A 27,757-nucleotide genomic window follows, 5' to 3' on the forward strand; every position below is an offset into this window, starting at 1 on the left:
CCAGAGTCCAGGAAGGGCAAAAACGCCCGCCCCCCGTGGTGCAGGAGGCCGAATAGGTCACACCCACCCAGCAACCGGGCAGAGAACTCCTTGCTAAAAATTTTGAAGCCCACCCCTGAATATGGGATATCTCCATTGTCAAAAAGGGAGCAAAAGGAAGTAGAATAGGGAAAGGGTATGCAGGCATTTGATGTTGCAGGAAGAAAAAAAAAATCAACCCCTCTTTCCGTCGCCCAAGTGGTCTAGAACCCAGGTCCAAAACTGTGTAGTTTGGTGTTTGGGGAGATGACAAGAAGATGATGTAAGACCGACCATCAGAAAGGCCCGTCTGTTCAAGAATTGTGGATGGAGGAGCATAAAGGACCATATATCTCAGGGGTCTCCAACCTTGGCAACTTTAAGCCCGGTGGACTTCAACTCCCAGAACCCCCCAGCCAGCAAAGCTGGCTAGGGAATTCTGGGAGTTGAAGTCCACCGGGCTTAAAGTTGCCAAGGTTGGAGACCCCTCATCTATCTGGCTTATCCTGCAACATATATTTTTGGGTTTGTTAAATAAACAGCTAACAGAAGGGAATCGATGTGGATTATGGGAAAGGAGACGGTCTTGTGGGCTTTCCAATCTTCACCACTTAGAAAAACCTCCCCCATTTTGCAATCGCGACCCCCCCAACCTTTGAGACACCAGGGACCGGTTCCATGGAGAGGGTTTTTTTCCACAAACCGGTGTGGTTTAGCATGCCGCCAGCATCCTGCGGATGGAGCATCGCTTGTTTGCACCGTCTGGTTTCTGGCATGCTGCAGACCGGTGCTGGTCCACAGATCGGGGTTGGGGGACCACCGCACTAAAGGGCAAACTTTGCATTTGATCAGTGAAGAGTCTGGGTGGGGAGACGGGGCCCTTTTAATTTGCACGGAAGGCAGACACGACAAAGCCGGTCGACAACGGCTCTACCCCACTTGTGAAGCCACAATGTCTGCCCTTCCTTAGGTACTCAACTTCTCTGGGCAGAGCCACAAAGGCAACCCGAGGGGGAAAAAAAGCGAGGAACAGAGACAAAAGGAGGCAGGACAACCTGGCTGCGAGATTTTGAGTAGTTGGAGGTGGAGGGTTTGATTGGGGAACTGAGCTTTGAACCCATGGGAATGGCCAAGAATTATACACCTATGTAGAAAAAAAGAAGAAGAGAAGAGCAGGAAGCTTGTATGGGTTGTTGCTCACTCACAAAGCTTCTGATTTGTTTCTCCAGGGAGGGAACCCCGGGATCATGTTGCGAATCCTGACAGGGATGGTAGAGGAAAGCACCCCGTATCCTCCATGCTTTGAAGTCGAGCTAGTCAAAGTGACTTGGGAAGGTGGAAGGAACCGTCCCAAACACGGCTTGCCTCACCAGTCAGCGAACACAAGACACGGACAGACAGATGGAGGAGAGGAGAGGCAGGCAGTGGCTTGCGCTGCACATGGCGAAATGGATGCAGGAGGAACATCGGGTGGAGGGAGGCCAAAAACAAACAAACAAACATCTTCTCAGTCCTTCAGGTTGGCTTCCAAGACCCCCTGGGCCGTCAGTTCAGCCAGGACATTGTCCAGATAGTTCAGGTCAGGATAGCCGTGGCCAGTGAGGTTGGAGCCAAATTCGGTTTTGTGGTGGATCTCGTTCCACACCACAGTGTCCGATTCACCCGTCGTGTTCGAGGTCCCGATGGTGAAGATGAGCCGGCGTTCCCAGGCCACAATGAGGAGTTTCAAAATCTGGAGGAGAAGAAGGTAAGAAGGTAAGATCAGAAAGAAGACATATGAGAAACTGGAGAAGTAGCAGGGCCTGAAGAAGGAACTGGAGCGCGTGTGGAAAGTCAATATTGCGGCCCTGATACTTCAGGCCCTGCTACTTCTCCAGCTTCTCATACTTCTTCTTCCTGATCCTGGTCTCATTTGGCACTTCTACAACTATTACCACCACTGTCTTCTGGTCCTTCTACTACTATGATGTCTGGATGATTGGCTAGCCCCTGTCATCTGGCCCTTGTCTACCACCATGATGTCTAGTTGTTTGATTAGCAGCATCTGCCTGTCTATCTGGACCACGACTGTCTTCTGGTCCTTCTACTACCACGATGTCTGGTTGATTGGCTACCTCTTGCCTGTCTATCTGGACCACGACTGTCTTCTGGTCCTTCTACTACCACGATGTCTGGTTGATTGGCTACCTCTTGCCTGTCTATCTGGACCACGACTGTCTTCTGGTCTTTCTACTACCACGATGTCTGGTTGATTGGCTACCTCTTGCCTGCCTATCTGGACCACAACTGTCTTCTGGTCCTTCTACTACCACGATGTCTGGTTGATTGGCTACCTCTTGCCTGTCTATCTGGACCACGACTGTCTTCTGGTCCTTCTACTACCAAATGCCTGTCTGTCTGGAAGTCTCACAGGTTGTAGCCAATCAACATCCTGGTGGTAAACAACGACCAAAGGACAGTGATGGTAACAGATGTTGTGGTGCCAACTGAGAGCAACATGAGGAAGAAAGAGAACGCGAAGTACCAGGGCATATATAGGAATACCATCAACACAAAAAAGAAGCAATGATATCATGAAGGCAAGGAACAGTGACTACTTAAGTATGTTCTACTTAAAGCCCACTAAGGTCAGGGAAAGGGACCCAGTGGCTCAGTGGCTAAGACTCTGATCTTGTTGATCAAAAGGTCGGCAGTTCAGCAGTTCAAATCCCTACTGCCACCTAACGGAGTGAGCTCCTGTTACTTGTCCCAGCTTCTGCCAACCTAGCAGTTCGAAAGCAGGTAAAAAAATGCAAGTAGAAAAATAGGGACCACCTTTGGTGGGAAGGGAAGAGTGTTCCGTGCACCTTTGATGTTGAGTCATGCCGGCCACATGACCACGGAGACGTCTCCGGACAGCGCTGGCTCTTTGGCTTTGAAACGGAGATGAGCACCGCCCCCTAGAGTCAGGAATGACTAGCACATATGTGCGAGGGGAACCTTTACCTTTACCTTTTAAGGTCAGGGAAAGGGAGCACTTACCTTTCTGCCTTTCTCATTGTCTGGAAGGTAACAATGACGTGGGAATCCTCGCGCGGTGAACTTTTTCCCAGGATTTGGATGCTCTATGCCCTGCTTAAGCAAAAAAAAAACACCCAAAAAACAACAACCCAGAGTTGGAAGGTGCAACAAAAAATACGTCTCTTCCACAATGTCTACGGGACCGCCTACTGCCACCGGTAACCTCCCATCGAGCTGTGCGCTCTCACAGGGAGGGCCTCCTTAGGGTGCCATCGGCCAAACAGTGTCGGCTGGCGGCCCCCAGGGGAAGAGTGTTCCATGGGGGCTCCTGCCCTGTGGAATGAACTACCGGTGGGGCTACGCTTACTCCCCAATCTCCGGACCTTTAAGCGCGAGCTCAAGACTTTTTTCTTTCATCAAACAGGGCTGGCCTAATGATAATTTTAATTGAGGGTTTTTAGTGGGGTTCTTTTATAATTTTATAGTTTTATCTTCTTATTTTAATTTTTCAGCTTATGGAATTAGATTTTTAAATATATATTGTATTTTAAGTCTTTTGTACATCTGTTTTATTTATGCTGTACACCGCCCTTCGGAGTCTTTGGAGAAGGGAGGTATACAAATGTAAATAAATAATAATAAATAAATAATGTGTGCGTTATGGAAGGGAGCACAGATAATCCTCAACTTACAACCGGTTGAAGTTACAATGAGGTTATCATCTATTAGAAAATGACAAGTAGTCATGTAAGAGCCGTGGTGGTGCAGTGGTTAGAATGCAGTACTCGAGGCTACTTCTGCTGACTGCCAGCAGTTTGGCAGTTCGATTCTGACTGGCTCAAGGTTCCATCCTTTGGAGGCCAGTAAAATGAGGGCCCAGTTTGTTGGAGGCAAGAGGCTGACTCTGTAAACCGCTTAGAGAGGGCTGGAAAGCACTGTGAAGCGGTATATATGTCTAAGGGCTATTGCTATTGCAGGCAAACTCTGCCCATTGCCAGGAGTTCGATTCTCACTGGCTCAAGATTGACTCAGCCTTCCATCCTTCGGAGGCCGGTAAAATGAGGGCCCAGATTGTTGAGGCAAGACGGTGGCTCTGTAAACCGCTTAGAGAGGGCTGTAAAGCGGTATAGAAGTCTAAGGGCTATTGCTATTGCTATAGCCCGCAACTTAGTCAGTTTAGTGACCATTCAGAGTTACAACAACCCTGAAAATAGGGACAGATTCACTTAACAACCATGTTACTAACTCAACTATTGCTGTGATTCACTTAACAAATGTGGCAAGAAAGTTCGTAAAATGGGGCAAAACTCACTTATCACAAATGTTTCACTTAGCCATATACATTTCGGGCTCCATTGTGGTCGTACGTCAAAGGCTACCTGGAATGGGTTGTCCTTCTCACCTGGATCCCCGCAGGAATGTTGTACACAATGCGGATAGTTTTGCAATCTGGATAGCCGGGAAGAGAGTGGGGGATAATGTGGAATTCCATCTTTCCAGGAGGTTGAGTTCCCGTCTTCTCCCCATAGATGGCCTTGCAAGTGGGGCACTGGAGACTGCCATCCTGGGAGGCAGAAGAAAGCAAGGAGGTGAGAAGGAGGTATAGGACTTATTTATAATCTTATTTCATTTTTCAACACAGTGACAAAATTAGCAGACCAGAAAAATACTGTGGACATAATGTACTTAGACTTCAGCAAGGCATTCGACAAAGTAGACCACAACCTACTTCTTGATAAGCTAAAAAAAGGTGGGATAGATAGCATCACCACCAGATGGATTTGTAACTGGCTCACAAACTGTACTCAATGAGTAGTCCTTAATGGTACCACATCTAGATGGAGGGAAGTAAGCAGTGGGGTACCACAAAGTTCTGTCTTCTACTCTTCAGTATCTTCATCAATGACTTAGATGAGGGAATGGAAGGGGAACTTACTAAATTTGCGGATGATATTAAACTGGCAGGAATAGCCTAGATCAGGGGTCAGAATCTGCAGCTCTGGAGCCGCATGTGGCTCTGGAGCCGCATGTGGCTCTTTCGTCCCTCTGCTGCGGCTCCCTGTCACCGGTCGGCTCCACAATTGATAGGGCTTTCGGTTCGGACAGGAAGAGGAAAAGGTGCGCTAGGAGAGGACTCTATGGTGGGGGAACTGAACTTCCTGTCGGCTCCAGAATTGAACAGGGGGGGCTTCCAGTTAGGACCTTTGTGGCTCTTTGAGTGTTTAAGGTTGCTGACCCCTGGCCTAGATGACAGGCTCAAGATCCAGAGAGATCTTGACAAACTGGGCCCTATCTAACAAAATTAAATTCAATGTAGAGTAAAGTAAAGTCTTACACTTAGGCAAAAAAACCCAAAAGGACACATATAGATACTATATGTGGTGAGTCCATATATTTCTTTATATATTTCTATTTCTTTTCTGTTTCCAAGTTCTCTACATTCTAAAACCATTTGGGCTCAACTCTATTTTCCATGGGGGGGGGGATTGAGACTCTTTGCCCCCCCAAACCAATAACACTCCCCCTCCGATTCCCCCCAGCCACCCCTGGTAATCCAGGCTCACCTTATTGCCGTTGTTGTACATGGCAACGAGACAAAGGAGGTGGTACATGTGCCCGCATTTCCCCAGTTTTCCTACCAGTTCCGGCTTGGCACCCTTGTGCCTGAGGATACCCTCGTAACCCGAGGAGGAAACCAATCTCTCCATGCAGATGGTACAGTCCTGTTGGGGGGCAGGCGGGGAACAAATAGGGGGTGTCAGCAATAACTAATAAGGAGGAAGGTTGGATTCCAGGAAGCTGCAGAGCACTGAGAGTAAATAAATAAATAAAAAAGAATAGGGACTAATAGAGTTGGAAGCAGGGGTGAAATCCAGCAGGTTCTGACAGGTTCTGGAGAACCGGTAGTGGAAATTTTGAGTAGTTCGGAGAACCGGTAGCGGAAATTTTGAATAGTTCGGAGAACCGGTAGCGGAAATTTTGAGTAGTTCGGAGAACCGGTAGCGGAAATTGTGAGTAGTTCGGAGAACCGGCAAATGCCACCTCTGGCTGGCCCCAGGAGTGGGGTGGGAATGGAGATTTTGCAGTATCCTTCCCCTGCCACGCCCACCAAGCCCCTCTCACAGAACAGGTAGTAAAAAAAAATTGAATTTCACCACTGGTTAAGAGGGACTGGTCCAACATTTTGTGGTTGAGGATGGGAACTGAATTCTGGTGGGAACCCAGACTCTGGACCACTGGGCTGTCAAGGTTCCAAGTAAAACATCCCCAGCAATGAGAATTCCAAGGCAGGCATATTCTTCAAAGAACATTTTATTGGGACCTATCAATTTGGCACAGACTTGTTGAAAAACCGGCTCTAAGTTTCCGCCGGTTTTTACAGCCAATTAAAAGTAAAACTTTGTCACTTCCCTCCAGATTCATGAGTCACATGGTCCAATCAGCATATAGAGTCCAGTTGCTAGGTGACTTCAGTCTCCACCTGTTGAACACCTGTTGTGGTCTGCCAGCAGCCTGTGGACCCTGCAGTGGAGTCAGACAGTGAGGAGGATGGGGAGGACCATGGGCCAGTCCTGGAGTCAGGGGAAGGCCCAGACGAGGGCTCTGCGTTGGAGGCAGAGATGGGGCCAGGGCTATCTGGGAATGATGCGCGGACTCCAGAGCCTCCAGAGGCGGACAGCAGAGAGGCAGAGGAACAGGAGGAGCCTGTTCCTAGTGCACACATGCGAAAAGCTGCCAGAAGGCAAGAGCAACTGAAGCAAAAAAGACAACTCGGGAGTAAGGCCAGGAGATGATTGGCCCCTCCCATAAGGCTTAAAAGAGCAGCAAGGAGCTGTTGGGTTCTTTGTAGAAAAGCGACGTTGATTCCATTGCTTCTTGTCAGCATCTCTTCAACTTTGTGGGGGTTTTGCCAAGAAAAGCCTTTGACAGGTTGCCAAAGACAACAAAGGTTGGTGATAAGGCCGAAGGACTGTTTATGAAGAATTTGTTCAGGACTGAATTGTGTTTGGTAATCACTACTTGAGCCTTGATCACAACAACACCTGCACTAACATCCTTGATTCCTAAGAGAAATAACTTTATTTGGGGCTACGACACCCTAGCTATTTCTACACCCCACTCCCTGGCTCCTTCTCTTTAGGCTGTGTCAGTCCTGAAGCAATGCGAAGAGAAACCTCCTTAAAGGAAAACTACAGAAAAGAAGATGGCCACAGTTAGGCCACCTTCAGAGTTGACGTGGAGTTGAACATGCTCAAGCAATCTCTGTAGGTGGAAACGCATATCACCAGTTTCTTTCAGTGACTCAGAGAATCCTGAAATGTATCACAAACTATTTCATGATAATAAACCTGCACCACCCTTGGTGCAAATATAAGCACTTTCCTGTTGCTGGAAATTACACACCCGAGATCCCACGTCTAGCAGCTCCTTTGCTCCAAGTCATTTGCTTCTATTTTTAATCCTTATTTCATCTCAAACCTCCTCTTCTTTTAAACACCTTGAGACTCCAGGATCTCTTCCCCTTTTACTCCGCAAACAACCTTGCAAAGTACACTAAAACATAGAATAATACGGTTGGAAAAGACCTTGGACTCCTAGTGAGGCTCTGGAGGAGGCTGAGGACAGCAAAAAACGTCACTTCCTGTCCAAACGGGAGTTGGCAAATGGGCCGTTTCTGGCCTCTGGAGGGCCTCCGTGGGGGTGGGGAAGGGCCGTTTTCGCCCTCCCTAGACTCACAGAGAGGCTCTGGAGCCAGGTAAAAGAGAAAAACAGCACTTCTCCACCAGCCCCCAGGCCCTCCGGAGGCAGGAAACAATCAGTTTCTCTCTCTTCTGGTGGGTGCAAAAATCAGCTGGCCAGTGCGCGCAGGCACGCCGGAGCTGAGCTTGCGTGCCCACTGATATGGCTACACATGCCATAGGTTGGCCATCACGGCCCTATATCATCCCAGACAAGTGACTGTCCAATCTCTTCTTGAAAAGCTCCAGTGACGGAGTTATATTTGCCGACAAAGAAATAAAGGGAGGCTAGTATAGAATCCATTTCAAGCTATTTAGTTCTCGTCAGCTAGCCGTACCCTTTCTGGGACTGCTTGCATATTAGGTAGATGTATTAACCTCTAAGCCACAGGTTCTCCTAACTTTGTCAGCTGTGCCAGGGGAGAGATTAAGTGTATATTTTCGATCAGGGCAACCTTTCACAACCAACTATTTTAGACTCTTGACTAGTCTGTACTAGTAAAGTCCCTTTATTTCTTTGCCAGTAAATATAAATTTAACACAAAAATTGTTGGTCGTGAAAGCGCCTGCCTGCGAAGGCTCCTGGATTGGGGCCGAAAGGCGAAAGGAAAGCAGTATGCTCCGTCCCATATTTGGGGAGACCAGGTTGCCGTGACAGAAAAAAACAACCCAGTGATGGAGCACCAGTGGTGGGCTTCACATTTTGTTACTACCAGTTCGCCGTGCGCATGCCTGGTTCGCACGCCCATTTGCCTTCCACACATGTGCCCTGCACATGCCTAAAAACGATGGCAGGCCCACCTGCAATTTCCGCTACCGGTTCGGGCAAACCGGTCTGAACCAGTTGAATAACAGCTCTGTGGAGCCCCCATAACTTCAGAAGGCAAGCTGTTCTGCTGATGGATTGTTCTTAACATCATGGAATACTACATTGAGAAGGAGGGATCAATCGACTCATGTCTGGATATTGTGCACTTTTTTGCCACACTGGGGTGTCAGAAAGTGAGGTTAACTGACCTCATCAGGAGGGTTTTTCACTTTCTGGATGTAACGTCGCACCACATCCTCAGGGTTTCTGCCTGGAGAGAAGAGAAGAGTCAGTGCTGACTTAAAAGCACAAATACATATTGCTAACAGGATACTGCTATTAGTTCACTTCTCTAGTCCTCATGAAAGCCATTTTATACGTCTCCATTCCCACCTGCGCCAGTCAATTTCGGTCAAAGTAATGCAAAGTCTAATCCTACCCAGAGGCAGACAGTTGACTCTCTACGGCCTTTCAAAATTTCCCACAGTGCCCAGGGTTCTTGAGGCAGCATCCCTCCTGGGTAGAATGCAAAATGGCCGCCGACCCTAAAAGGGTCCAAAAGGCAGCGCGCAGCGTGCGACCCCACATTTTAATCCCTCAGAGGACAGGGAGGAAGACGGCTTACTCTTCTTCAAATGTTTCTTCTTGGTTTTACGGCAAATGCCGGTAATGCCCGGCACTGCCTTCATGTCGCTCTTGTTGACAGGCGGGGGGTGCAAGATGGGCTTTGGAGCTCGCGTCAGACAGACGGGCAAACCTGCTGCACACATCAAGATACCGGTCATTCCTGGAAGAGAGAAAGAAAGTGATTCTAACAAAACTAATTTCATATGTTCTGATTTAACAGACCTTTGGATTTAACAGACTTTTGGATTTAACAGAACTTTGGATTTAACAGACCTTTGGATTTAACAGACTTTTAGATTTAACAAACCTTTGGATTTAACAGACGTCTGGATTTAACAGGCATGACGTCCTGCCAAACAGTCTGTTAAATCAAGGTTTTCATTGTTCCTTAATAAAATAATCAGATGGGAGCACCTTTTCTGACTAGCATATTTTACTAGAAAGGCCTCATTTCATTTATTACTCTTACCTGCCAAGGCAGGGTGGACTGGACCAGTTCCATTCAGATTCTTCACCGGGAGAGCAGGAACCCTGGAAGAGAAAGATGGAGGAGATTTGAACAGGAATCCTTTGATTCTTTTGATGCATTTGAAATATTCCAAAAGGGTATTGTTTTACTTTTCAGAATCTTCCCTTGCAGCCTCCCAAACAACTTAGTCCACCTGACTTTCAAACAAACAAACAAATCACATTCTCAGAATAGAGACCATATCTACTCAGGTCGAGTATGTTGGGTTCTCAGAATTTGGTTGATTTCCTGCAGATGTTTCATTACCAGGCTAGACAACAGCATCAATGTCCCAAAAATTCAAAATACCATTTCCACGCCCCCCCCGGGAATTCTTTGTAAAATATTCTTTAATTTGAAAGTTCTGATCCAGCTGGTCTCCTCCTCTTTGTCCACCACCACCAAATCGTCCTCCTCCTCTTCCCTCCTTCCCTTTCTCCTTCTACTCCACCTCCCTTCTTCTCCTTCTCCTTAGACATGTACATGTATATATACGATAGGTAGATAGATAGATAGATAGATAGATAGATAGATAGATAGATAGATAGATAGATAGATAGATAGTAGATAGATAGATAGATAGATAGATGATAAATAAGTAGATAGATAGATAGATAGACAGACAGACAGATGAGAGAGGGAAAGAGAGAGAGAGATAGAAATAGATAGATAGATAGATAGATAGATAGATAGATAGATAGATAGATAATCTATAATAGATATAGATGCATAGATGATAGATAGGTAGATAGATACTGTAGATAGATGGATGTATAGATAGATAGATAGATAGATAGATAGATAGATAGATAGAGAGAGAGAGAGAGAGAGAGAGAGAGAGAGATAATAGATATAGATGCATAGATGATAAATAGATAGGTAGATAGATACTGTAGATAGATGGATGTATAGATAGATAGATAGAGATAGATAGATAGATAGATAGATAGATAGATAGATAGAGAGATAGATAATTAGATAGACAGACAGACAGACAGATGAGAGAGGAAAAGAGAGAAAGAGATAGAAACAGATAGATAGATATCTATCTATCTAGATATAGTATATATATACATATACATATACATATACATATACATATACATATATATATATATATATATATATATATATATATATATATATATGTTTTCTGAGGTTTTCGCGGGTGTTTGTATGTAGGTCTTTGGTTATTGGGTTTTCTCCCGCGTAAAATTGGAAGTGTCTTGGCGGCGTTTTGAAGTCTCATTCGTCATCTTCAGGCTTCAACCGTGCTTCTGGGAGCAATGTGTGATTGCAGCTGTTTCTTCCTTTTAACTGCTAGTGGGGTTTGAACTGATTGGGTGGGAGCTTGGCTGTGCTCTGATTGGATGTGGGGTTTTGTGCTCTGATTGGCTGGGGTGTGTCCTGTTTGGGTGGGGGCTTGGTTGTGCTCAAATTAATCTGAGTTGCAGGGGGATCTGAGCTGGTGAGCTGCACTGCTGCTGTTTGGCTTCGTGTTCGTGGTCGTGCTACATCTTCGTAGTGGGTGTCAGTCTGCTGCATGTATGGATTGGAGGGGTTTGAAATGGGTAATGTTGCAGCTGCGGTCTGGCTTCTGGTCCTTGGTCGTGCTTCCTGATCAGTGTGGGTTTGGGTGTGCTTTCTGGGTGGATGTGTGGTGACATCCTGTGTGGACCTCGTGAGTGTGGGTCTGGTGTCATTCCTCGTATTAGGGACACGTTTGTCAATAAGGGCAGGTTTCCAAATGGCTGGTAGGCGGGAGGTATCATCTCGTTTGTTCATGCTGTGTGGGCGTTTTTCTATCTCGATGGCTTCTCTGATTATTCTGTTGTTAAAGTGTTCAGTTTTGGCGATAGTTCTGGTCTTTTTAAAGTCAATATCGTGTCCTGTGACTTTAAAGTGGTCCCTGGTCCAACACTTTAAAGTCACAGGACACGATATTGACTTTAAAAAGACCAGAACTATCGCCAAAACTGAACACTTTAACAACAGAATAATCAGAGAAGCCATCGAGATAGAAAAACGCCCACACAGCATGAACAAACGAGATGATACCTCCGCCTACCAGCCATTTGAAACCTGCCCTTATTGACAAACGTGTCCCTAACACGAGGAATGACACCAGACCCACACTCACGAGGTCCACACAGGATGTCACCACCACATCCACCCAGAAAGCAGACCCAAACCCACACTGATCAGGAAGCACGACCAAGGACCAGAAGCCAGACCGCAGCTGCAACATTAGCCATTTCAAACCCTCCAATCCATACATGCAGCAGACTGACACCCACTATGAAGATGTAGCACCACCACGAACACGAAGCCAAACAGCAGCAGTGCAGCTCACCAGCTCAAATCCCCTGCAACTCAGATTAATTTGAGCACAACCAAGCCCCCACCCAAACAGGACACACCCCAGCCAATCAGAGCACAAAAACCCCATCCAATCAGAGCACAGCCAAGCTCCCACCCAATCAGTTCAAACCCCACTAGCAGTTAAAAGGAAGAAACAGCTGCAATCACACATTGCTCCCAGAAGCACGGTTGAAGCCTGAAGATGACGAATGAGACTTCGTCAAACGCCGCCAAGACACTTCCAATTTTACGGAGAAAACCCGAATAACCAAAGACCTATATATATATATATATATATATATATATATATATATATATATATATATATATATATATATATAATAGATATAGATGCATAGATGATAGATAGATAGGTAGATACTGTAGATAGATAGATAGATAGATAGATAGATAGATAGATAGATAGATAGATAGATAGATAGAGATAGAGATAGAGATATATAGATATAGATATACAAACACACACACACACATATATATTGTATGTACTTGTGTGTGTTAGTATATATGGGTATGTGCATGGGTCAGTGTACAAATATGTGTCTGCATGTATTTATGTGGTTGTGGGCATATGTGGTTGTGTGAGTGTATTTATATGCATGGATACACATGTGTCTGCATGCATCTTTAGGTCAGGCTAGTCAGGCTTCATCAGTAAACTCTTCCATTGTCACCGGCAGGATTAATCCCCGACCGATTCCTCTCTAGTGCAACCAGATGGCCGACCACATTTCGCTTGCAACTCATGGATCTTCGCTGGAGGGGCCTGCAGAAACCTAACCAACCCCCCCATTTCCACCCCCCAGCAAAATTCTCTTCACCCTCCAGATGGTCCTACAAGCAGAGCCACTAAAAATAACCACATTCCCTTTCCTCTGCCAACAGGATCGGTTTTGACAACTACGATGAGTTATTTCTCAAGGAAAGACACTCCCACCATGTGTGTGTGTGTGTGTGTGTTTTCCTAGTTTTATTCTCACAACGACAACTCTTGGTGTTGGACAGAGAGAAGCGGATCGATTGAAAGTCTCCGGGATCGCCTTGGTACAAATGCCAACCATTTAACTGTTATGCTAATCTGCCTTAAATGTTGACTCTCCTTCATTCCTGCTTCCTTTAAAATAAATAACTTTAAAGCAGGGGTGAAATCTAAAAATTTTTCCTACCGGTTCTGTGGGCGTGGCTTAATTGGTGGGCGTGGCTTGGTGGTCAGGTGACTGAATGGGCATGGCCAATAATAATAAATAATAAAAATAATAGAGTATACAAAACTTGGGAGTGCACCCGTCTACCTTCTTTAAAAATAGAGGCACCGGTCCAACCTTCAACTTGAAGGTTGGACAGAAAAATTAAAGAAATTAAGTTGGAAATATGAACTATTCTTGAGAGACTGCTTAAGGAAGAAAGACATTTTAGAAGAACCCTTGGTGAATATTGGAAGATGGAACGTTGTTTTGATATTGATTGATGAAGGTTGGATATTAAAAACTATGTACTTTATTCAAGAACAAACACTAACTCAATCGGAAATTTCTGAGAACTCTAGGAGTGGAATGGTCTGATATATAATGGATTGGAAGAAAAGTATCTTCTTTGTCTCTGGAAGGGGAGTGGAGGTTTTAAGGAGTGATTATGGATTATGATTTGTGCTATATTTTAATTTTTGTTGTTAGTTTTATACCCTGTATTCGGTTCTCGGAAGTCCCGGGGGGTGGGGGGAGGAAGGGGAAGGGAGGGGGAGGGGGGATGAGGGTAGAAAATGGATTGATAGTTAATGTACAAAGATGATTGAAGATGTATAATTAATGTAAGATCGGAGCTGCCTGGCTACCACTTCAGAATGATGGGAAAGAAGGAAGTAGAAGAGAGAAGGAGGTAGGAGAAAAATAAATAAATAGAGGCACCGGTCTACTAATTGCCTTTTGTTGGGAGGCACCGGTCTTCCTTCTTTAAAAATAGAGGCACTGATAAGCTGTAGTGCGGCCCTTTGAAGCGCCGCGGCGGTCATTTAAGGCCATTTGCAGGTATATCACCAACGAGAGCTTCAGGGACAGAGAAGAGGAACAGCAAGGCGTGGGCGGTGGGGAGGGGCAGGGATTTTTGCTACCGGTTCTCCGAACTACCCTCCCCCATCGCTACTGAATCGCGCGATCCGGTCCGAACCAGGAGCATTTCACCCCTGCTTTAAAATGGAATTCCCTTTCTCTTGCTGCATTTCATGCTGTTTTATTCTCCCCTCCTTTTTTCCCTCCGTTTCTATCCTTCTATTCTATTCTTACCTTTGCTATGGCGTCCCCGTAAACATGGTCAAAATTCAGATGCTTACAAACGGCATGTATTTAAGGTGCATCCCAGGGTCTCGTGAATGTCATTTGCAGCCTACTCAAGGGGACAACCAACAAGAAAAATCAATAGGAGAGAAGCCTCCTTCACTTAAGAACCACACAATTTGCTTAACGACCGTGGCAAAAAAAAGAGAAAAAGGTAAAAATGTTACCCGGCAGCCAAATTTACTTCTTCGGCGTCAGTTTTGGGCCAAAATATCTAACTTTCACCTGCAGTCAGCAACTAACCTTACTACCCCGTTCCTGGCCTGGATTTCCATATATAACTTGCAAGAGGGCTGCTTCCACACATTCAAAGTCCCCTAAAAAATGCACAACTCACAATCTAAAAGGACTGCTGCACCCTTCAAGCACTCTTAAAGGTAAAGGTTCCCCTCGCACATAGGTGCTAGTCGTTCCCGACTTTAGGGGGCGGTGCTCAGCTCCGTTTCAAAGCTGAAGAGCCAGCGCTGTCCGAAGACGTCTCTGTGGTCATGTGGCTGTCATGACTCAATGCCAAAGGCGCAGGGAACACTGTTCCCTTCCCACCAAAGGTGGTCCCTATTTTTCTACTTGCATTTTTTACGTGCTTTCGAACTGCTAGGTTGGCAGAAGCTGGGACAAGCCACGGGAGCTCACTTGTCCCGTTACGCGGCGCTAGGGATTCAAACTGCTGAACTACCGACCTTTGAATCGACAAACTCAGCACCTTACCCACTGAGCCACTGTGTCCCTCCTCGCACTCTTACACACACACACACACAAGCCACACGTTCTTCATCTCCGACTCCTTTTTGCTGACTCTGACAATCATCTCTGGTGCCTGCAGTAAATCTCGGGACAGCAATTTGCCCATTGGCTCATCTTACCTAGTTGTTGACATAGCAGATCCTGCAAGGAGGGATAACCGTTGTGTAACATTCAAAATTGCAACAGCCAAAAGAAAGAAAGAAAAAAAAAACGCCAAACAGCACTAGAAGGAAGTGCGTGCAAAGCGCAGCGAGAAAGCAATGCTTTAAAAAGTGGTCGGGCTTTTTCTGGGTGCAAAAGGAACTTGCCGTCAACCTTCTCCACTTTCATTTTGACTAATAAATAAATACAAATAGCCCTTTTTAGTATGCCAACCTGGAAAAAAAAAAGTCTATCTTCTGTAAACTGAGAAGATTTAGAATAGCAGAGTTGGAAGAGACCTTGGAGGTCTTCTAGTCCAACCCCCTGCTTAGGCAGGAAACCCTCTACCATTTTAGACAAAGGGTTATCCAACATCTTCTTAAAAACTTCCAGTGTTGGAGCATTCACAACTTCTGAAGGCAAGTCGTTCCACTTATTAATTGTTCAAACTGTCAGGAAATTTCTCCTTAGTTCTAAGTTGCTTCTCTCCTGGATTAGTTTCCACCCATTGCTTCTTGTTCTACCCTCAGGTGCTTTGGAGAATAGCTTGACTCCCTCTTCTTTGGGGCAACCCCTGAGATATTGGAAGACTGCTATCATGTCTCCCCTAGTCCTTCTTTTCATCAAACTAGACATACCCAGTTCCTGCAACCGTTCTTTATATGTTTGACTAATGATTAATTCTATGACAAAATGCACTGTAAGGTGTAACTATGAACAAATGCCTGTGTTTGCTCTCCCAAAGGTGCTTTTTTCAAGAGGCAACTGGACTTTCTGATTTTTCTTTGAAGACCTTTCACTTCTTATCTAAGAAGCTTCTTCAGCTCTGACTGGATGATGGGGAGCTGAAGAAGCTTCTTAGATGAAAAGTGAAAAGTCTTCAAAGAAAATACTGTAATATTGGAATACTGCATTCAGTTTTGGTTGCCACGATGTAAAAAAGATAGATAATGAGATAGATGAGAGAGAGAGAGAGATTAGAACTGCAGAAAAAATAATGGCTACCAACCTGCCTTCCATTGAGGACCTGTATACTGCACGAATCAAGAAGAGGGCCGTGAAAATATTTACAGATCCCTCACATCCTGGACATAAACTGTTTCAACTCCTACCCTCAAAACGACGCTATAGAGCACTGCATACCAGAACAACTAGACACAAGAACAGTTTTTTCCCGGAGGCCATCACTCTGCTAAACAAATAATTCCCTCAACACTGTCAAACTATTTACTAAATCTGCACTACTATTAATCTTCTCATAGTTCCCATCACCAATCTCTTTCCACTTATAACTGTATGACTGTAACTTTGTTGCTGGCAATCCTTATGATTTATATTGATATATTGACCATCATTTGTGTTGTAAATGTTGTTCCTTGATGAACGTATCTTTTCTTTTATGTACACTGAGAGCATATGCACCAAGACAAATTCCTTGTGTGTCCAATCACACTTGGCCAATAAAAAATTCTATTCTATTCTATTCTATTCTATTCTATTCTATTCTATTCTATTCTATTCTATTCTAGAAGAGAAGAGAAGAGAAGAGAAGAGAAGAGAAGAGAAGAGAAGAGAATACAATCTAGAAAATTGTTGAATTTTAATATTGAGGGTTTTTAGTGGGTTTTAAAGGGGTTTTAATTTATTTAGTAACTTTTACTCAGTAATTTTAACATGCAGCTTATTGAATCAGATTTTTAATTGAATATTGTATTTTAAAATTTTTGGATATCTATGTTTTATTTGCTGTACACCGCCCTGAGTCCTCAGAGAAGAGCGGTATAAAAATACAATAAATAAATAAATAAATAAATAAAATTAGATAGATAGATAGATAGATAGATAGATAGATAGATAGATAGATAGATAGATAGATAGATAGATAGTGTAGATAGATAGATAATGAGATAGATGATAGATAATAGATGATAGAAAAGATAGCTAGCTAGCTAGATAGATAGATAGATAATGAGATAGATGATAAATAAAGGATAGATAATAAAATGGCTGTTAGTCCCTATTGTTGTTTCTGGTGTTATTATTGCTATCGCTATTATTATTGCTGCTATTGTTATTTTTCTTATTATTGGAACAGCTGGTGAAATTCTAAGGGCTGTTTACTCCACCAGACTATGGATCTGGAAATAGGGAGGGGAAAAAACCCAGCTATTTTTTTTTAAAATCGCTTATGATGATGATGATGATGATCGTCATCATCGTTTTAATTATTAGGTCAAACTTTTAATAACTTGCAGAATAAATTAAACGTTTAATAAATAATTAAATAGTTTAGTTGAACCGCAGAGTAAATTATTAATAACCTCAGGCCACTTTAGACTTCCATCTGAAAAGCATTGTCCCAAATGCAGTTGCCATTATTATTAATACCGGTACCAGTGGTAATACTGCTAGGAATAGTCATGTAGCAATAGTAATAATATAAGGGACACGGTGGCTCAGGGGCTAGGACGTTGAGCTTGTTGATCGAAAGGTCGGCAGCTCAGCGGTTCGAATCCCTAGTGCTGCTGTGTAACGGGGTGAGCTCCTGTTACTTGTCCCAGCTTCTGCCAACCTAGCAGTTTCGAAAGCAGGTAAAAATGCAAGTAGAAAAAATAGGGACCACCTTTGGTGGGAAGGGAACAGCGTTCTGTGCGCCTTTGGTGTCGAGTCATGCCGGCCACATGACCACGGAGACGTCTTCGGACAGCGCTGGCTCTTCGGCTTTGAAACGGAGATGAGCACCGCCCCCTAGAGTCAGGAACGACTAGCACATATGTGCGAGGGGAACCTTTACCTTTACCTAATAGTAATAATACAGAGCATTGTATTCCATACATGGAAAAACGTCCCTAACGATAAAGCAAGAGACGTTGTCTTTGAAAAGAACATCAAGAAAAAGGGCAATTTTTTCAGCTGCCTATTAAAACATGCTAAGGAACATAGTCATATTTCAATAATTGCAGGCGGCAACAACAATTGGTTTTTAGTATCTATGGCTGATTGTTGTAACTCCTCTGAGTGAACTCTGAATAGCTTTTCTCCGTGATTAAACAAGGATGCTTAACTGGGGCACTTTTATTTGAACTAAAAAAGAAAGAAAGAAAGAAAGGGCCTCTGGTGGCTCAGCAGACTAAGTCTGTCTGTTATTAACACAGCTGCTTGCAATTACTGCAAGTTCAAGTCCCACCAGGCCCAAGGTTGACTCAGCCTTCCATCCTTTATAAGGTAGGTAAAATGAGGACCCAGATTGTTGGGGGCAATAAAAGTTGACTTTGTATATAATATACAAATAGGATGAAGACTATTGCTTAACACTGTGTAAGCCGCCCTGTGTCTTCGGAGAAGGGCGGGATATAAATTCAAATTTTTTAAAAAAATCTTGCTTGCAGTTTGCCACTAACAATCGAGATTGTTAGCAGCATTTGGGAGAGCCCTGTTGCGGTCTGCCAGGAGCCGGCGGAGCTGGCAACGGAGTCAGACAGCGATGAGGCTGAGGAACAACATGGGTCATTCCTGGAGGCTGGGGAAGGCCCAGATGAGGGCTCTGTGTCAGAGGCTGAGGCGAGGCCAGGGCCATCGGGAAGGGAGGTGCGGACTCCGGAGCCTCCAGAGGCTGATAGTAGTGAGGCAGAGGAACAGGAGGAGCCTGTTCCTAATGCACGCATGAGGAGAGCTGCCAGAAGGCAAGAGCAGCTCAAGCAAAGAGGACGACTCGGGAGTAGGGCCAAGAGATGATTGGCCCCTCCCATAAGGCTTAAAAGACCAGCAACGGCCTTTGGGCTCTTTGCTGGAAAACAATGTTGATAGCCTTGTCTCGCTGCATTTATTTCTTGTCGGCGTCTTCTGCTTTTGAACTTTTGCCAAGAAAGGCCTTTGCTTAATTAGACCAAGGTTAGTGATAACACTGAAGAATTGTGTTAGGAAGAATTTACTTTGATTTAGTTTGGACAACGCTGAGAATGAGTTAATTCTCAGCTGTTCTAATAAAGTTTGTTTGTTTTTAAACTGACTGAGTTTACTACTAAATACTTAAGCCTGGGTTACAACAAGCCCAAAAGAGGTTTAAATTAAAAGAAAACAGAGCTGGGTGTTATATTCTTTATTTTTAAAATTAATTTGTTGGGGGATAATGTCTGACTCTGAGAGAGTTCCAATATAGTATTACAAAACGAGATTTTTTAAATAAAAAAATGCAATCTGCAATAAATAATGTAGAAGATGGGAAATCTGGCCAAACAGCACAGAAAATAAATACAAAATACAAATAACTAGCAGGTGCATTCATTCTAGCCCGACGCTAGAATGCTTGGTTTTTTCCTTAAATTTGCCTATTTTTTTTTATTGAAAAAGTTTTTACAAAAAAGTTTTCCCCCCCTTTCCCCCTCCCCCTCTACCCCCTCCGTCTCCTTCAAAACCCTCCTCCTCCCCCTCTGACTTCCCGGAACAAATACAAGGTATAGTTTAAAAATAAAACAAGCATATGCTAAAAATTTTCCCTCCTAACACAATTATACTCCTGCATTTCTCATCAGATCCTAACCTCCCCCATAACAATCAGAAATAATACATCTTAATCATTCAAAGGCAATCTGATATCTCTTAGTCTGATATCTATTTTAAATATAGTCAATCCATTTTTTTCCATTCATTTAAGTATCTTTCTTGCGTATTGTCTTTCAAAAAGGCTGAGATTTTTGCCATCTCAGCCAAATTAGCAACTTTCAATATCCATTCTTCTATTGTAGGTAGTTCTTTTTTCTTCCAATACTGTCCTATCAATAGAAATTTGACTATTTTGTAGTTTCCCAAACTATAAATTAGCAGCCAGGTATGTACCAAGATGTGCATTTCCCCCCCACTCCCAAATTTGATGACGCCAGTTGCAGCATTAAAATATGCCTTCCAAAATGTGTAAAAAACCCCACAAAAATACAGAAAGCATCTTCCGTAAAAAAAAAAAACCTGGTCCAAATTGCGTACGTTTGAAGTGCCAAAATGCAATGTACTATCAAAAACTTTGCCAAAACGTAACGTTCAAGAAAAGCAGGAACAGCATGCACAGTTTCAAGCAGAAAAGGAAAAAAAAACACACCATGAAGTCATCAGTTATTGTTTTGATGATTAGACAGGATAGAAATGATAGAAAAAGGAAAATTATGTTTAACCGCAGAAAGTTAGAATTTGTGCTTATAAACTGCTGTAAAGAATTCGTGAGCGAGTTCTTTGTATCTTTTTTCTTTCTTTCCTATTTTTCTCTCACTGTTTTTCCTCTTTCCTGCACCTCTCTTTGACGTCTTATCACGGTTGAACTGCGGAGTTGTCTTCAATTGTTTGCTTTCAGACATTTTATTACCAAACAAGATAACCTCATCAATCAGTGTGGCCGTTTGCTCTCTGCTTATATAGACCAAGTTTATATGCAGATCAAGCTACATCCAAAAATTGCTGGAAGCTTGCCATTCAGACAAATCAGCCATTAATAGACACACAGAGATAAGTTACATTTACACACCATTCAAAATAAAAAGCGAAGAAGGAAGGAAATAAAATGACCAAACCGCATAGTCTCCAGCAGCCAATACCCAGATAAGCAGGGATTAACACCAGACAAACAATCAAGAAGAACAACAATATCCTCATCAAATACCAAGGGGAAAATTACAACCCCACCAACATTGGCAGGACAAGCTATTGTTGTATAAAGGAGGAGCCAATCACACACTCAGTAGCACTGTTGAGGTTACCTAGTAGGGAAATGAAATGTTTGCAAACAAATTATTATGCTCAGAAACCACCAAGTTGGGTATTGAAACATCTACAAGAAAACCACCAAGCTCAGAGAGCACCAAGGAACCTACAGTCTTCCTCCTCATCTTCCTCTTCCTTCTCTTCCTCCTCTGCACAAACCTCATTCCCTTCTAGCATTGATGACGTTACCTAGTTGGGTAGTGAAACATCTACAAGAAAACCACCAAGCTCAGAGAGCACCAAGGAACCTACAGTCTTCCTCCTCCTCCTCCTCCTCCTCCTCCTCCTCCTCCTCCTCCTCCTCCTCCTCCTCCTCCTCCTCCTCCTCCTCCTCCTCTCCACAAATCTCACTCCCTTCTAGCACCGATGATGTTACCTAGCTGGTCAATGAAAGGTCCACAAGACAACCACCCAGCTCAACGAGCACTGAGGACTCCGTTGGTCCTCTTCATTTTCATCCCTGACCATTTGACCTCGGTGCTTTGAGGAACACCAAAGGTCTCCGACACTTACCCTGGCGGGATGGAGGCTCTGCTACTTAAGATGGCCGCACGCTGTGTCCCCGGCCGGTTCAAGTTATTTTGACCGGGCACTTGGGTTGTATTGTTGGGTGCGCTCTGGCTTCGGGAGAAAGTGGCGGTAGCTTGCATCCCGTTGGCCGAACGAGACTGCTCCATCTTGGACATCATCCCTCCTGCTGGCACGGCGCCCAAAGACCACAACGCCGTCCCGTTGAAAGTATTGCTCTGACGGACAGCCAAGGTCCCGTTGCTATTGCCCGAGTAGACTTTCCGGCGTTGGGAGGCTAAGATGGCATTCGATGCCGCCCGGGTGCTGTTGACCAGCAGGCACTGCTGACACGAACAAGGATGGCCAGAATTGGTCCCCACCGGCCAGGATTGAGACTTCGGGATGGAGCCCATGATGAGCGGGTAAGCCAAGTCCATGCGTCTCCGGAGACGCCTCTTCCTCTGCGTCTGGCGGTTCACCTGCGACATGCTGTTGAAGTAAATCAGGTAGCAGAAGCCCAAGGACGAGAGGTCCAGCCACGGATGCTGCTTCTCGTAGGCGTTCTGGATGGTGATGCAGATGTCCATATCGTAAGGCGTCCAGGAGTTGTTGTCGTTCTCCCATTCCCACACCACCCCTTTGCCGGGAGCGGAAGAAGGGTCGTAAAAATTTCTCCGGACGGGGCGCATGGTCCCTGCAAAGGAAAGGAGACCATCGAGTGGATATTAACTGATACGGCACAGGAAATGGAAGCAAAAACAGTGGCGTTGCTCGAAGGAATTCGAAGGAAAGGCGAGACGACCTGCCGCTAAGGGTTTTCTTGTTTTGTTACATGGTATATTAGGGTCCAAAGAGATCAGGGGTGTCAAACACAAGGCCCGGGGCGGGGGGCAGAAGATCCAGATTGCAAGGTGCTTAGATCTGGCCCCTGGTAACAACAAAGGATTGGCCTGTGGTGCTTCTGCCAGCGAAAACCGGAGCTCGGGAGGGCCCCATGCAGCCTCTCCAAACTCCCTTTTTGCTGGCGGAGAGCTGCAGGAGGCTGTCACAGGTGAAAACGGAGCCTTGATGTTGAGCTGATCACTCCCCCCCCCCCGAGGTCAAACACTACTCTGATGTGAATGAAATCGAGTTTGACATCCCCTGCAATGAAATTTGACACCCCCTGCAATGAAATCGAAATTTGACACCCCTTGCAATGAAATCGAGTTTGACACCCCCTGCAATCTGGTGCTAAGGGTAGACAGCAAAGTCCTTGGTGCTCACTGAGCTGGGTGGTTTTGCTCGGAGACATCTCATGACCCAACTAGGGAACATCATCAGTGCATGGGAGTGCGGTGTGGGGATGACTTTCATCCAGTTGGGTCATGAAATGCCTGCAAGCAAACCACCAAGCTCAGGAAAACATCGAGAGCACCACATTATTCTTCTAAGGTTGTTTGTCCCCAACTAAAACTTCACATAGCCTTTGAAATTTTCATCTATTTCTCTCGATTTGAATGTCGTCTTTTCAAGTTCACAGGGCAAAAATTGTGGCGGAGAGGAGGGAGGGAGGGAAGGAAAGAGGAGGAGAGGAAGGGAGGGGAGGAGAGCAATTAAGGGAAGGGAAGGGATGGAAAAGGAAAGGAAAGGAAAGGAAGGGAAGGGAAGGGAAGGGAAGGGAAGGGAAAGGAAAGGAAAGGAAAGGAAAGGAAAGGAAGGAAGGAAGGAAGGAAGGAAGGAAGGAAGGAAGGCAAGGGAAGGAAGGAAGGAAGGAAAGGAAAGGAAGGAAGGAAGGAAGGAAGGAAGGAAGGAAAGTTCTTCCACAATGACCTCTGATAGAATCTGCTGGGAGTTGAGGAGCACAAAACGGAAAAGTGACCACCAAAATGGCGACATCAGCAAGAATATCTGAACAGAAGCTTCCCTCCCTCCCTCCCTCAGGCTGCATGGAAATATCCACAGGAAAGCTGGCATTGTTCTACCTGTCAAGGCCTGGTAAGATAGAACAATGGCTGGGCTGACCGGTCGGAATGGCCAGAGGGCAAAGTCCTGTGACTAACCAAACTCTGCTCCAGACTGACCAGGCGGTTGAAACAAAGGGAGGAGCCCAGCATGGATGGAAAGATACCCAGGAGAATAATGAATGTTTGTTGTAGCAACACCCAGAAGGCATCCAGAGGCAGCAGGCAGAAAAGGTCTCCTTTGGAGATGAGAAAAAGATGGGTGGGCAAGCCCAATTTGGCTCAAATAGTCTCTGACCCTCAGGTTAGGAAAGCTGTTGGGCTTAATACCCGATATAAGATTTTTTTAAATCACTGTGGTTTGTTTTGGGGGGGAAAAATGGAATTGGAAGAGCCAGCTTGGTTCTAGTGGTTAGACCACTTGGATAGAAACTGGGAGACTGGGAATTCTAGTCCTGCCTCAGCTATGAAGGCTGGCTGGGTGACTTTGGGCCAATCACCAGGAGACAGTGAGTTCTAGTCCCACCTTAGCCATGAAAGCCAGCTGGATGAGTTTGAGCCAATCACTAGGAAATGGTGAGTTGTAGTTCCTCCTTAGCCATTAAATCCGATTGGATGACTTTGCACCAATCACCAGGAGACAGTGAGTTCTAGTCCTGCCTTAGCCATGAAAGCCAGCTGGGTGACTTTGCACCAATCACTAGGAGACAGTGAGTTGTAGTTCCTCCTTAGCTATGAAAGCCAGCTGGGTGACTTTGGGCCAATCACCAGGAGACGGTGAGTTCTAGTCCCACTTTAGCCATCAAAGCTGATTGGATGCACTTTGCACCAATCACCAGGAGACAGTGACTTCTAATCCCACCTTAGCAATGAAAGCTGATTTAATGACTTTGGGCCAATCACCAGGAGACGGTGAGTTCTAGTCCCATCTTAAAAGCTGATTCAGCGACTTTGGGCTCCTCTGTCTCTCAGCCCAACCCACCTCCCAGGGTTGTAGTTGCTGTTGTGGGGGGAAAATTGGAGGAGGAAAGTGTGTTGGATAGGTTCGCCACCTCGAATTATTTGCAAAACAAGAATAAAGGCAGGATACTTGCAAGCAAACGGGGATCTTTCTCTCTATTTTTTAGTCCCTGCACAGTTGATAATGAAGGGCTCCATTGCTTAAGATGCACACACAATGCACACACGCACACACCCACAGAGAGACACAGACACACGTAAACACTTTCTGCACCACCTCCCCTCCCTCCCCTCCCCTCCTCCCTGCCTGGGTTTGCTGATGCAGCCCGCGTGCGCCAGAGTCCATGCATGCAATCAATAATGATGTTTGAAGTGTTGCGTTAACTATGCATCCTTCCCCAGGGGCTCGTAAAACTAAGCAGCAGTACGCTACCAGTTTCCGTGGTGTTTGCTTTCAGCCAGCTATGGGTTTGGCAAGCGGCCTGCGGCTTCGGCTTGCAGCCCTCTCCAGCAACAAGATCCCAGGGGCAAAGGGGCTGGGGTGGGTGAGTGGGTGGGTCGGAGATGCTATCCAGAAGGCAAGGGAGGGGGCCTGAATCAAGGTTGCAATGCAAAGGGTGCAGAGAACCTGAAAATAAAGGCTGGACAAGCTTCAGTGGGCTTTAGTACACCTACTTTAAAGATAAAGGTTCCCCTCGCACATCTGTGCTAGTCGTTCCCGACTCTAGGGGGCGGCGCTCATCTCCATTTCAAAGCCGAAGAGCCAGTCCGAAGACGTCTCCGTGGTCACGTGGCCGGCATGACTCAACGCCAAAGGCGCACGGAACGCTGTTCCCTTCCCACCAAAGGTGGTCCCTATTTTTTCTACTTGCATTTTTTTTACCTGCTTTCGAACTGCTAGGTTGGCAGAAGCTGGGACAAGTCCAGTATTTGAGGGGCTGCCACAAAGAAGAGAAGATCAACTTATTTTCCAAAGCACCAGAAGGCGGGAGAAGAAACAATGGGTGGAACCTAATCAACCTAGAATTAAGGAGAAACTTCCTAACAGTGAGGACAATTAACCAGGGGAACAGCCTGCCTCCAGAAGTTGTGGGTGCTCCATTACTGGAGGGTTTTAAGAAGAGATTAGACAACCATTTGACTGAAATGGTATAGGGTCTCCTGCTTGAGCAGGGGGGTTGGACTGGAAGACCTCTGAGGTCCCTTTTATTCTATGTTCTACTGCGGTTTGCTAAATTATTCAGCTCTGCCTAAAAATATATATGTAGAATCTCAAAAAGCTCTCCATTCTCAACAGTCCTCCCCCCCCCATAAAAAAGAAATAATATTTTTTTGATTTCCTATGATATCATTTCGACCCCACCCAAGGGGCTTCCTGACTCTGTTCTAACCCTTCTATTGAAAAGGATGATCGGCTCAGCAATTTTGCATTATTATTATTATTTCTCTCTCTCTCTCGCTCTCTCTCGCTTGTGCAAGCCGAGCTACCCTGAAGACTGCAAGCTTGACCAAACATGGTTAAGTTCTGAGAAGTAATTTTCATCTCGGCTGTTTTCCGTCCTTCCTTAATTGTAATTAATTAAAGCCGCGCGGTGCTTTCGGGTAATGAAAATGGCTTTCGACACCATGCTCTGTGCTTTCCTCTGATTGAGATTTTAAACAAAAACATCCTTTCAGACAAGGGATCAGGGGAAAACTTCATTAACAATCCGATCGCCTCTGGATTTCTAATGCATTATCCTCCTGGCGGGTTTCAACCGTGCCTCCGAGCACTTTGAAAATTGCTTTGAAGTGGAAATCTCACTCCCACGGCTGCCTCTGTTATGGTCTGCCAGCAGTCTGCGGAGATGGCTGTGAAGTTGGACAGTGAGGAGGCTGGGGAGGACCATGGGCCAGTCCTGGAGTCAGGGGAAGGCCTGGATGAGGGCTCTGCGTCAGAGGCAGAGATGGGGCCAGGGCCATCTGGAAGCGATGCATGGACTCCGGAGTCTCCAGAGGCAGACAGCAGAGAGGTAGAGGAACAGGAAGAGCTTGTTCCTAGTGCACGCATTCGAAGAGCTGCCAGAAGGCAAGAGCAGCTAAAGCAAAAAGGATGACTCAGGAGTAAGGCCAGGAGATGATTGGCCCCTCCCATAAGGCTTAGAAGAGCAGCAACGGCTCTTGGGCTCTTTGTAAGAAAGCAACGTTGCTACATTTGAGCACTAAGGACCCCACAGTCCTTTTTTTCCTCCTCTTTCTCCTCCTCTCCACAAACCCCACTCCCTTCTACCACTGATAATGTTACCTAGTTGGGGAATGAAACATCTGCAAGAAACCCACCAAGCTCAGAGAGCACCAAGGACGCCTTCTCCTCTCTCCTCCTCTTCACAAACCTTTCTCTTCTAGCACTGATCATGTTACCTAGTATGGTAATGAAACGTCTGCAAGAAACCCACCAAACTCAGAGAGCACCAAGGACCCCCCCGAGTTCAACCCTGTGCTAAAAACATTCTCCTCTCTTGGTGCAATGCGTTTCCTTGTGGTTTGACTCCAGTAACCCATTTTCCCAGGGCCTCATGACACCATGGACTTTAAAACAAGAGTTGACATTCCACAACATGCACAATTAATAAATTGTGGTTGTCGACTCCGGGTTGTTCCACAATCACCTCCCATAATTTCCAAGCTAGCTCTTTAATCATGGCCTCTTCCTCTTCCTCCCAAACAGTTCGGGGCTATTATTAAATTAATGACTCCGCAAACCACGTCTAGTCCACCAGATGTTGACTTTCCAAAACAGCTTCTGCTCTTTTGGTATTTAGAGGCAGCGGTGATAAAAAAAAATTGCCCGTGGTCCTTCTTCTTGACAACTCCAGGAGAGATACAATACGTCACAGAAGTGAGTACACCACCCCCTCACCATTTTGTAAATATTTAAGTACCGTATTTTTCGGAGTATAAGATGCACCTTTTTGCCCCCCCCCCAAAAAAGGGGGTGAAAATTTGGGTGCGTCTTAAACACCGAATGTAGCCCCGCCCACCCACTGGACCCCACCCTTTGACCTCTGCCTCCCAGCAATTAACCTCCTTGCAGCATGAAGAAACAGCCCATTTCAGCTTCAGCACAGCCTGATTAGCACCAGCTGATTGTCCCCGACTCTCAGCTGTTTCAGGCTGCAGGGATTGCCATGGCCTATTGCTGCGTGGGCCTCTGCTGCTTGCTGCAAGGTGGTAAATTGCTGGGAGCAGATTTATTTCTTCTTCTTGTGCTAATCAAGCTATACTGAAAACGAAAATGAAAGTAAAGCCGGCTGTTCGTT

General features: G+C 45.4%; 1 protein-coding gene across 1 annotated transcript in view; it reads right to left on the reverse strand.

Annotated features, from left to right (window-relative positions):
- Nucleotides 1-481: 481 nt before the first annotated feature.
- Nucleotides 482-27,757, reverse strand: part of DTX1 (deltex E3 ubiquitin ligase 1) — a 49,552-nt gene continuing 22,276 nt past the window's right edge. The window contains exons 2-9 of the mRNA XM_058158600.1: nt 21,559-22,249; nt 9,662-9,723; nt 9,191-9,352; nt 8,775-8,836; nt 5,583-5,741; nt 4,421-4,582; nt 3,040-3,129; nt 482-1,750 (exon numbers count right to left, since the gene is read on the reverse strand). Of these exons, the coding sequence (XP_058014583.1) occupies nt 1,526-1,750; nt 3,040-3,129; nt 4,421-4,582; nt 5,583-5,741; nt 8,775-8,836; nt 9,191-9,352; nt 9,662-9,723; nt 21,559-22,249 (1,613 nt within the window). The 3' untranslated portion in view covers nt 482-1,525. The remainder of the gene's footprint in view (nt 1,751-3,039; nt 3,130-4,420; nt 4,583-5,582; nt 5,742-8,774; nt 8,837-9,190; nt 9,353-9,661; nt 9,724-21,558; nt 22,250-27,757) is intronic.

The sequence above is a fragment of the Ahaetulla prasina genome, chromosome 15 (assembly GCF_028640845.1).
Source record: "Ahaetulla prasina isolate Xishuangbanna chromosome 15, ASM2864084v1, whole genome shotgun sequence".
In the NCBI taxonomy this organism is placed as follows: domain Eukaryota; kingdom Metazoa; phylum Chordata; class Lepidosauria; order Squamata; family Colubridae; genus Ahaetulla; species Ahaetulla prasina.